Genomic DNA, 11,284 nt, shown 5'->3' with positions numbered 1-11,284 from the left:
CAGACGAATCAGATGAATTAGATGAATCAGAAGAATCAGAGGAGTCGGGCGGATCAGGTGAATCAGGCAGGTCAGGTGAGTCGGGCAGATCAGGTGAGTCGGGCAGATCAGGTGAGTCGGGCAGATCAGATGAGACGGGCAGATCAGATGAGACGGGCAGATCAGATGAGTCCAGGGGTTCGGGTTCAGGGCCTTGAGAAACATGGGGAACAGCAGAACAAACGGCAGACAAAACACACCACAGGGCTATGGCAAATTCTGAGAGTCTAAAATCCAAGAGACATACCTCAGCGGTGGTAGGTTCAGGCATGACGGCCATCTTAATGGCAGGTGCAGGATGAATACTAGCCCTCATAAGTGCAGGTGTGGTGGTGATGACAGCCCTCCGAAACACAGGTGCAGGAATTGTGGTTGTTTTCTCAAAAACAGGTGCAGGTGCAGAAACAGGCAGGATGGTGGCCATTTTGGGAACAGGCAGGGTGGCGGCCATTTTAGGGACAGGCAGGATGGCAGCCATTTTGGGATCAAGCATGGTGGCGGCCATTTTGGGAGCAGGCATGGTGGCGGCCATTTTGGGAGCAGGCATGGTGTGTACAGGTGTGGGTAGAACAGGCAGGACATGGTGTGGCGTGTTGGGAATAGCCTCTGGTTTGCTATCCGCAACACCCACCGTGAAGGGAGAGCCACACAACAACAGGGCAAAGTCAATATAACTCTCCAGGGACCAGGCAGACATATCATGGGGCATACACAAGCGTGGCCATTCATCAAGAGCATTGTAAAAAATGGGTTTCAATGTTTCCTCATCATAATGTACTTGATTAGATAATTCCAGAAAGTCACTTACATAATCCTCAATGGGTCGGTGGTTTTGACGGAGTGCAAGCAGTGCAAAAACAGGTTTCATAGTGCTGGTGGGAAGATACAAACCTTTGCTGGATTCCGGGTTGGCTGATTATTCTGTAACGGGGGTTGCTTTAATGAAAGCGATGAAGATGAGAATCCATATGCAAAAGGTGTTTAATTGTAAAATCCCATAAAGGGCCAGCAAACAAATCCAAAGGGTTAATCCAAAATCGTAAATCCAAAGACAGGCAAAATATATCAGGGCAGGCGGCAAACAGGCAATATCCAAATAACAGGCACAGGTCAAAACAGGAACAGATACAGATACCAAAACAGATTAACAGATACAGATAACAGATTCAGATAACAGACAGGTTGGGGCAATGTAATAATCAGCCAGGAACAGCTATACAAGAAGTGCTTAAATACAGACAGACAGGAAGTGTGAACTGAAACATGGCATGATGAATATCAAAATAAAAGCCAAAACAGAACAGGATGTCAAAATAAAAGTCAAAAATACACAGAACACCAGTAAACACAGAACAAAACCATTACAGAATGACAGGACATGCAGAGAACTTATAAAATTCAACATCGTCAGTATGCCACCCTATTTGAATATTTTTTCACCATATTTTTACAAAAAAAATTGTGATTAAGATTTTTAGCAAAACCAAGCACCCTTAACCGGAACTTAAGTTCCATCCAGAACTTTAACCAAGACAATGCAGGTGCGTCTGATGAAACTGTCTATACCAAGTTTAATCTTTATGCATTACACAAATTATTAATCACAAAATTATTTCATATTAATCGCTTTCTTTTACAAACATATCCTTTCTCTTAAGAAGACATTTATTACCTGCCGAAGTAATTTGGATTACTATAACAATTAATGGATGTATGTGCTTTTTAGATCTTATTGACCACCATATACTTGACAAATTAACTTTACCATTGTTCACTACATTTGATCCAGATGGGTAAATTCCAGGTTAATATCCACAAAACAATGGCTTTAGTGAGACAGAAAGGATTTCTAATCAAACTGGATAACAAGCTGCAAGCTTTTTTTACTGGGGTAAAAATATGTGTTAATGTTCTTTATTGTCAGGAGATGAAACTACCTAAAGCAGTTTGTGAGACTGTTAAGAGGATTTCTCTTCGCCTGCGTGTGGAAAGAGTAGACTGGAAACTCTGAGGCACAATAAAAATCCACTTTAATTAGAAATCTGGGAACAGATAGACTGGCAAGAAAACACACTATATATGTCAGAGAACAGACAAAGGCACATAAATGGAATGGAGATAATGAGGGTGGTGGCTGGCAGGTGAGGAAGACAACAAACACGAAACTGGCGAGGGAGCGTGGAGGATGATGGGCAATGTAGTCCGGAGAGATGAACAGAGAAAATGGTGGAAACAGCACACCTGCTTAAAAGGCACTCAATCATTTCCCATGTATGTACCAGTTTACAGTCTACTAGACCTACAATCCGGATGGGTTGTTATGATATGAGCTGTTAAGAAAGATTTTAGTAATGAGGCCACCAAAAAGTATAACAAGCATAGCTGCCAGAACCAGTCCCCGTCGCAGCAGCAATCCTGCGCTAGGTATGACTCTGGGCTCCACTACTACAAGTCTCTCCATATCTGTTATAGTGTTCACATAGCTCACAGCATTAACACTCTCCTCCTGTGCACCTGTCAAGAGAGGAATGATTATAGTAGCCTAATTTGCCCATTTACATGCTTTCTAATTGTTAATAATAAAAAAACATATTACCATTATTTGTCATTCCCGTTGGCACACCGGCCCTAATTTGTGCCTTAGAAGTGAATATTTATATCATTAGAAAAAGCATCACTAGCGTGCATTTAAATAAAATGTAAAGGATTATTTACCCAACCTTATGTAACCTTTTTTAAAAAGTTATATAAATGCTATCAAAAACTTTTTTTAATACTTGGTTTCTTTTAGACTTCTAACTGGAAGATAATGAATTTTCACTTTATAGACCATATCATTTGGTCATTATTAACTGTTGTATTAGAAAAATTATTCTTATAAAAAATTAGATGTTTGGAAAACCATGGTGGTGAATTTTTGTGCAAACTAACTTTTTTATTTACAAATCTTTAGCTTGCATTTATTTCTTTAAATATTTACTTATAGTTAACTTTTTGTTCTTCATGTCTTACTTCTGCAGAAGCTTTTTCCCAGTCCAGTTTGAAAATGAGGAAAATAAGGACGAATGTCTGAAGAAAGACAGCTATTAACAGGCCAGTCCACAGACCTTTAGGATATGAATGTGAGTTAGAGACAGGATAATAGTAAAATGGAAAAAAAATTGACTAAAATATGCCTTACCAACAATTCCCATTTTAGCAGCAAACATCAAGGATATTCCAATAGGACAACCTACACCATAGTATCCAAGAAGGTTGCAGATTGCGCCAATCTTCTGCCTGCCTAAACCTCTTACTATACTGCCACCTGCTGCCTGATTGGATTATAGCAACAAGCATCAATATTTTACCTCAAATTACCCCATCAACTTAGTCCTGGATTTATTGTAAATAGAGGGAAACACATCGTTCTGGTCAGATGGTCATTATCACATTAGTAAGATATGAACTCGATCACTGTTGTTTTGTTTTTAACACACTAATGAAGATTTTGTGTGCACTAACACAACTCTGCTAATGACTTACCGCTGTTGCATCAAGAAGATGGAAAGGAGCATATAAAACCATTACCGTGGCAACCCTCGTTTTGATGTCTCTGTAAGAGGAAGAAAAACAAAATAAAATATTTCTACGTATCAATGCTTACAACTTAAAAGCTATTAAATTTATGAGATTGAAATATTAAATGTTCAGCTTAAACCACTTTCTGATTAAAGACCTGAAATACATCATAAATACAGTGTCTGTATCGCAAAAGGTCATACTACTTTAAACCTGTGTTTGTGTCACAAAATAAGAAATTATGAGTGAGTCATGAGTGAGTGAGAAAACGTATTTTCTTTATTTGTCCCCTCTATCATGTTTAAATGTAAGTGTAAATGTAAGGGAACACTCACTCATCATTTGTGAAGACATAAGCAATGACATTTTTTGTAGAACCAATGATGGTTGCCAAAAACACTGCAACAGAAACTGCAAATCAAAATGAATAAGATTGTATTTAAAACTACTTCAAATAAACCTACTGTAACTATTTTAATATAATGGAAAATGTTTTGTAATACAGTAGTTTATTTGCATATCTATACAATAGGTACACTCCAAAAAATTTGCTGTAATTTTGCAGCCGGTTGCCAGTAACTTACTGTAGAAGATAAAGTCAAAAAATGTTTCATGTTCATTTAACTTTGAACAAAATGTTGCCAGTAAATAACATAAATGTAAAATCTACAGTAAGTTAATGGCAGCCAGTTGCCAGTCATACCCATTAATACTGTCATTTCTACAGACATTTTTTACAGTGTATCTAATGCTTAAAGGATAACGCCACCATTTTTCAATATTTTACTATGTTCTTACCTCAGCTTAGACAAATAATGCATACCTATCTTTTTCAATGCATGCACTTTTAATCTTTGTACAGCACCTCGTGAATGTGCTAACAATTAGCCTAGCCCCATTCATTCCTTAGGATCCAAACAACGATGAATTTAGAACCAAACACTTCCATGTTTCCCTATTTAAAGACTGTTGCATGAGTAGTTACACGAAAATAAAACTTTTGTTTGGAGCCAAAGGAATAAATGGGGCTAGGCTAAATGCTAACATATTCACGAAGTGCTGTACAAAGATTAAAAGTGCACGCATTGAAAAAAGATAGGTATGTATTAATTAGTGCTGGGCATAGATTAATCTAGATTAATCTCATACAAAATAAAAGGAATTTTTTGCATAATATATGAGTTTGTGCTATGTGTTATTATTATGTACATATAAATACACACACATTCATGTATGTATTTAAGAAACATTTACATCTGTATATATATTTATTTATATTTGTATAGATTTTATATTATATATATAAATAAAAAATTATATATACATAAACATTTCTTAAATGTATACATATGTATGTGTTTGTGCTACACACAGTACAAACTCACATATTATGCAAAAGATGACTTTTATTTTGTATGAGATTAATCTAGATTAATCTATGCCCAGCACTAGTATTAATTCATCTAAGTTGAGGTAAGAACATAGTAAAATATTTAAAAAGGGTTCCTTAAGTTAAAGGAATACTAATTTGTGCATTGTATTCATGAATAGTGCCACATGTAAGATTTTGACTTTTAAAAATCCATCTACAACCACATAACTTAGGTTACCTGCAATAAAATCTAGATTAAAATTGTAATAACCTTGTATAAAATGATAACCATTTGGATGTTTATGATTATTAAAGGGATTATTAAAAATGATATTAAACCCATGATTTACTCACAGCGAAGCCGTCCGAGATGCATACGTCCATAATTTTTCACACAAACACATTTTCAGTTATTTTAGAAAATGTCTTTCAGTTGCTAAACAGTAAAGTTACGGGGTCCACGTCCTTCAAGTCCAAAAAATGTGCATATATCCTTCCCCAAAGAAATCCAAACGCTCCAGGATGACAAACAAAGGTCCTCCGAGGGCAATCCGCACGGTGTTGTCGTTGTAGAAATATCCATATTTAAAACTTTATAAACTAAAATAACTAGCTTCCGATAGCGCTAGTACCGGTATTTTCTAAAATAACTGAAAATTTGTTCGTCTGAAAAATGATGGACATATGCATCTCAGACGGCTTCGGGGTGAGTAAATCATGGGTTTAATGTCATTTTTGGCCGCTCTATCCCTTTAATAATGAATGAAATTAACTAACATTTTCTTATGTTTATAATATGTCAACTACCCATTAACAAAACAGAGAGGAGAACTGATTATTACCTGCACAAACCATAGAGAGTTTAGCAGAAATCTTGGCTTGGGCGACATCTCCTGCACCCATTGCATTTCCTACTCTCACACTGCCTGCTACACTAAAACCTATAGGAAACTAAACACAGGTAATCTGCTTTAAACTTTCATAAAATACTAAAATGATATGCTTTCAAACAATTCATGTATACTGTACCATGTATGCAATATTTGCCATTGCAAATACAATTGACTGAGCCCCTAGCTCCACTTCACTTATCAGACCTGGAAAAAAAATATTATATATTTTCATATCTCATGGCAATTCGTACATTTTTTGAGATGGCTAATTCGTATTAATTTGTACGACCACATTTTTACATTTTTGTACAATATGCTTTTGGCCATAGATATGTATAATAAAGGCTAGATGTCTCGCCCGCGCTGCTGGCCAATTGAGTGGAACGTCTGCATTTGGCGGCCATCTTTACCACAGGCAGCTCGCTTACTCGTAGTATTGAGTTTTAATGGTGCAGGTACTTTTAAATGACCATAATTTGCTTAATTTTCTATCAATTTTCAAGCAGTTTGGTTTGTTATAAACGAAAAAAGATGTACCTATGACACTGCAAAAATTTCATGAAAGATGTTAAAGCATCCAGAATTATATCCACGTTAATAATGTTTGTAAGAAACCAAACCGTTTGAAAATTGGTAGACAATTGACCAAGTTATGGTCATTTAAAAGTACCTGCACCATTAAACTCAATGCTACGAGTGAGCGAACTGCCTGTGGTAAAATGGCCGCCAGGTAATGACGTTAGAGACTCCGCCGTAGCACATCTAGCCTTTATACATATCTATGCTTTTGGCGCTGTGACGTTGGGGTTTGGGGCAGTGTTCGGGGTGTGATTTCATAATTGGGTTTTTTTTTATAATAATCGTATGTTTTTGTATTTCACTCAAATTCATACGAATTAGCCAACTTGTAAAATACGTACATTTTCTTGTGAAATCAGGCTTGACTTTCTAAATATAAACACCTACACTTTTCGAAAATCAGATGAATATAATACAACTAGGTATGCTTCTATATCACATCTGTGACAGTTTGACAAGTATGCACCGTTACCTGCCAGGAGTCCTCCAATCTCATAAATCCACCACTCTGCACAAAGCATAAGCATACTTGGAATAGCCAAGTGAATAAATGACTTCCACTCCAGCAAACAGTCCATTGACCAACCTAGACAATGATAAATGACAAAGACTTACTCAATCGGATGGCATTTACAAAAGACTAGCAACAAATTTAGAAGAAATAGTTTGATTCATGAGAAATATTCGGATGCTTTTTTATTGATTTGGGATTCTTTACAATGAGTGAACTCACCTGTCCAGGTGTTTTTATGGAGACCTTTCCATCGGATGTACAGAAATAATGAAACGGCCAAAGTATATTGTGATATAGTGTTGGCAGCTGCTGATCCTCTGCAGAAAGATGTGGTCATTAGGGTTAAATGACCTTTTAATTACATTCTGTCCTGTGGTTGAATTTCAAAATGCATGGACACTCACGGAACTCCAAAATTCAAGACAAAGAGGAGAATATAGTTGATGACCACATTAAAAACATTTGCCACTACCCCAGTAATGACCAGAGGCCAAACTACTCCCTGCAATAAGAGATTTCATTAAGTTTCACATTCATGCTTTCTCTTACTATTACATTTTAATGACTTTCTCCTACCTGGTTCTGCAAATATTTCGCTTCAGTAATGTACATAAATGAAGCCTGTTGAGCAGAAATGACATGATAACATTTTCTACATTTTGAACCCTAAATAGTGCACTCTTAAAAATAAAGGTGATTCACAACGATGCCAAAGAAGCACCATTTTTGGTTTCTCAGATAAACGGATACCTTTATATAATCTTCAGATGGTAAAGGTTCTTAAGAGAACCATTCAGCCAAAAATGGTTCTCCTAGGGCATCGTAAAGCATTGATTTAACTAAAGTTTTGGTCAACAGATATGTCCATTAACACAAGAGCTAGACCAAAAAGGAAGTGGAAAAAGACTCATTTTAGACATAAATCTACATGAGAGACAAGGTGTATAAAAGTACATACCGGAAGACCAGGCAAAAAAATATTCACATAGAGCTGAGAGACCCTGAAATGAAATGAGTTTCTTAATTACTGTTTTGAAATGAATGTTCTGGGTTCAATAGAAACTAGTGTGTTGGCAGTGTGTGAACATAACCACCCTACAATGAAAAAATCCACCAACTACTTCTTTTTTAATCCCAATTGGACTAAAACTGTTTTGATTCTCTTTCAATGTGATGTCACACTGCTAAAGCCCGCCCATGGCAGCTGACTGACAGTCCTCCATAGTTTCTGCTCTCAGCAAGTTGTATGCTGACCGCTATTTTTTTATGCGCTTCTCTGCAAAATCAGATCTATTTTAACTGAAAGCGCATACTGTCTCTTTTGGTAAGAGAATGAGGAGCAGTCGCTTATTTGCATTTAAAGGGGACATTTCACAATACTTTTTTAAGATGTCAAATAAAGTTATTTAGTGTCCCCAGAGTACATATGTGAAGTTTTAGCTCAAAATATCATATAGATAATATAGATATAGATACAGATATAGAATGTGCAGTCTTGGGTGTGTCACTTAACATGCAAATGAGCTGATCTCTGTTCTAAATGGCAGTGGGGTGGTTGGATAGTGCAGATAAAGGGGCGGTCTTATCCCCTTCTGACATCACAAGTTTTTCACATGCTTGTGGAGAATAGTTTACTAAATCTAAGTTTCTGGGTTGATTATTTAAATTTTCTAGGTTGATAAAAGCACTGGGGACCAAATTATTGCACTTAAACATGGAAAAAGTCAGATTTTCATGATATGTCCCCTTTAAAGGTACACACAACAAAACAGCTCCCACCCAAATAGGGTCATTTTGGACATGCTATAATAAATTATCTGAGGGGTATTTTGAGCTGAAACTTCACAGACACATTCTGGACACATCTGAGACTAATATCACATCTTGTTTTACATGTGCCCTTTAACTTTATTGCTACAACCTGAATGGATGCTCACGTTTGTATAAGGGGTGGGGCCATGCTCCCTGGCTCCAGTCCTTCCAATTAAATAACCCCACAATTCATTACGACATAGTCCACACGTTTTTCAGCAATTTCTAACATTTATAATGTGTTTAGAAATAATTCTCTGAAATGACTTTACAGAGACTTTATAATACTAGCAATGGAACAATTAAGTGACCTTAAAGGCGGGGTGCATGATCTCTGAAAGCCAATGTTAACATTTGAAATCACCTTAAACAAACACACCCCTACCCGGCTACCCCAATATAATCTGGACCTTCATTTGATAGACCTGCCTCACACATACGCAACCCAGGCAACGATGTTGGTTAGTAGACACGCCCCTTACTGCAGATTGGCTACAAGTGTGTTTTGGTACTCGGCCCGACTCCTTTTTCCAAAGTGTTTTTCAAAAATAATGCACCCCGCCTTTAATGGTGGCGCAACAGAATATTATACTGTAGCCTTAAACTGTTGTATTTTATTTTTTCAGGGTCACTATGTGTCTGTCTGCATCATACTTTTCACCAGCCGTATTGGCTTATCACATTATTTTACAACACTCACCTGGCAACCTCTGGGCTTTGTCCCACAAGCAATAGTATGGACTCTGTATTGATAAGAAGGGCGCAGCACGGCAGACATGTGAGTAATAAAATCAGAATCGCTCTCTGTGTTATGACACCAACTTGATGTAAGTTACCACTTCCAAACGCCTGCAAAGACAGAACAGCAGTGCAACAAACAAAACCCTGCATTGTGCTTGTGTGTATACAGTATATGAACAGAAATGTACCTGAGAAATCAGTGTGTCACAAGCTGCTGCCAAGCCATGACCAATGGCAACGCCCATAACATTGATGGCCTGTGAGTGACATCACAGGGAATGACATCATCATTCATTCCTTAAATATCATGGCCAAAATAGTTTTTTTTAAAGAAATAAATTTGTAATTATAAGTCACTCACAGCAGTGGCAAGTGTCACACCGTCAAGTTCAACCTTTCCCAGGTGTCCACAGAACACAGTGCTTACAAAAGATATTAGATAATCCGACAGATTGGACAGAAACTAGCAAAAAGTAAAATGGCATACATACAACAGATTTCAAATTTGTTATGGTAATATGACCAATAATTTGAAAGTAAAATGCTTTTATGACACTGGTGGCATAAATAAATCTGTTTTATTTCATTTCTTGGAAAAAATTGCAATGTACAGCCGACTGTCCACTCTATTATATACAAGGAAAGTGATGGTTAGCCACACACAGTTATCAAAATTCATTTAAATTTTTAAGGTGCAAGGTAACTCATTGGTTTAAGCAACATGATGGTGAATGAATTCTTATTTTAATGTGAGCTGTCCCTTTAAGGTTGGCAAAAGAAGACTTACCACGGGTAGAGCAAGAGTGCACAAGCTTAAAGTTTCTCTTTTAAAGTCCCTCGGTAAAAAACTTCTCACAAATCTTAAACACCCTTGACATGTGGAGTGGAGTGTATTATCTTCTGTATTCATGTTTTTGTTTCAATTGATAGCTGATTCACAGAAACATGTTGCTTAGAAAACAGGCTGTGTCGTGTGTCTGTAAAAGCTAATCTACATTATCTATCTGGCCCATATGGGGAATCATTAACTCGTGTCGAAGCAATACAAAAGCGCACACCAAAAATGCGTTATTGGTTTTAAGGACATATTTTTGACGTACCCTACTGACAGATATATGAATTTATGTCATAATAATTAATTAAACATTAATAATGAGAGTCAGTCAGATTGACTATCATTTAAGCAATACAGTAGTGCCACCATTTGATGGAGCTGTTGGCTGTAAGTTGTACTGGGTTTTTGGATGGAAAATACTGTATGGTACTGCCAACAGTTTTGTCCCATGACCACAATGCACATGATACTGTATGTTTTTTAATGTATAGATATATCGGACCTTTAAAGTGGAAAATAATAGTACTAAATACAATATAGATGTGCTATGTATTAGTAGTGGAGAGCGGGGTACAACCTAATGCTTTTTGACTTTGGCTTTATCATTCAAACAATATTTAAGTTAGATAAATAATTTGTTTTTACACAATCAACACACACATCTCTGCTACAAATGAACACTTAAAGTTTGTTTGTGGGACCTACCGTTATCGTACAATTACACAGAAAGTAAGAGGAGTGCAAACGTTACAACTTCATAGGTGGGGTAAATTGTAACAAACAGCGGGTTTGTTGTAACACCTGATAGAAAATTAAGTTTTAACGCAAATAATTCAATAAAATTCTGTCTATACTAAAGCTGGATATATCTGCCTATAATAGATATATATTAACCCATTCATCCATCCTTCATCTAACCATCCTTGTATTATGCATCT

General features: G+C 36.7%; 1 protein-coding gene across 1 annotated transcript; it reads right to left on the bottom strand.

Annotated features, from left to right (window-relative positions):
* Positions 1-2,052: 2,052 nt before the first annotated feature.
* On the bottom strand, positions 2,053-10,707 carry slc47a3 (solute carrier family 47 member 3). The gene is made up of 17 exons (XM_055196644.2): positions 10,299-10,707; positions 9,873-9,974; positions 9,700-9,768; positions 9,471-9,619; positions 7,917-7,959; positions 7,535-7,579; positions 7,363-7,460; positions 7,178-7,275; positions 6,917-7,030; positions 6,002-6,069; positions 5,815-5,923; positions 3,936-4,011; positions 3,565-3,634; positions 3,221-3,353; positions 3,052-3,146; positions 2,636-2,678; positions 2,053-2,553 (listed from the first exon to the last, which is right to left on the bottom strand). The coding sequence occupies exons 1-17, from the start codon at positions 10,419-10,421 to the stop codon at positions 2,339-2,341; spliced, it is 1,650 nt and encodes a 549-aa protein (XP_055052619.2). The 5' UTR covers positions 10,422-10,707; the 3' UTR covers positions 2,053-2,338.
* Positions 10,708-11,284: the final 577 nt, after the last annotated feature.

This window comes from Misgurnus anguillicaudatus, chromosome 24 (assembly GCF_027580225.2).
Source record: "Misgurnus anguillicaudatus chromosome 24, ASM2758022v2, whole genome shotgun sequence".
NCBI classification, from domain to species: domain Eukaryota; kingdom Metazoa; phylum Chordata; class Actinopteri; order Cypriniformes; family Cobitidae; genus Misgurnus; species Misgurnus anguillicaudatus.
The sequence above is the reverse complement of the archived record's forward strand: the minus strand, read 5'-3'. Positions and strand labels throughout refer to the sequence as shown.

Coding starts and splice junctions, on each gene's coding strand:
- slc47a3 (XM_055196644.2), bottom strand. CDS start 10,421: ATGAATACAGAAGATAATACACTCCACTCCACATGTCAAGGGTGTTTA. Junction 7,276..7,362: donor GTCTTGAATTTTGGAGTTCC/GTGAGTGTCCAT, acceptor ATCTTTCTGCAG/AGGATCAGCAGCTGCCAACA. Junction 5,924..6,001: donor TGGCAAATATTGCATACATG/GTACAGTATACA, acceptor ACCTGTGTTTAG/TTTCCTATAGGTTTTAGTGT.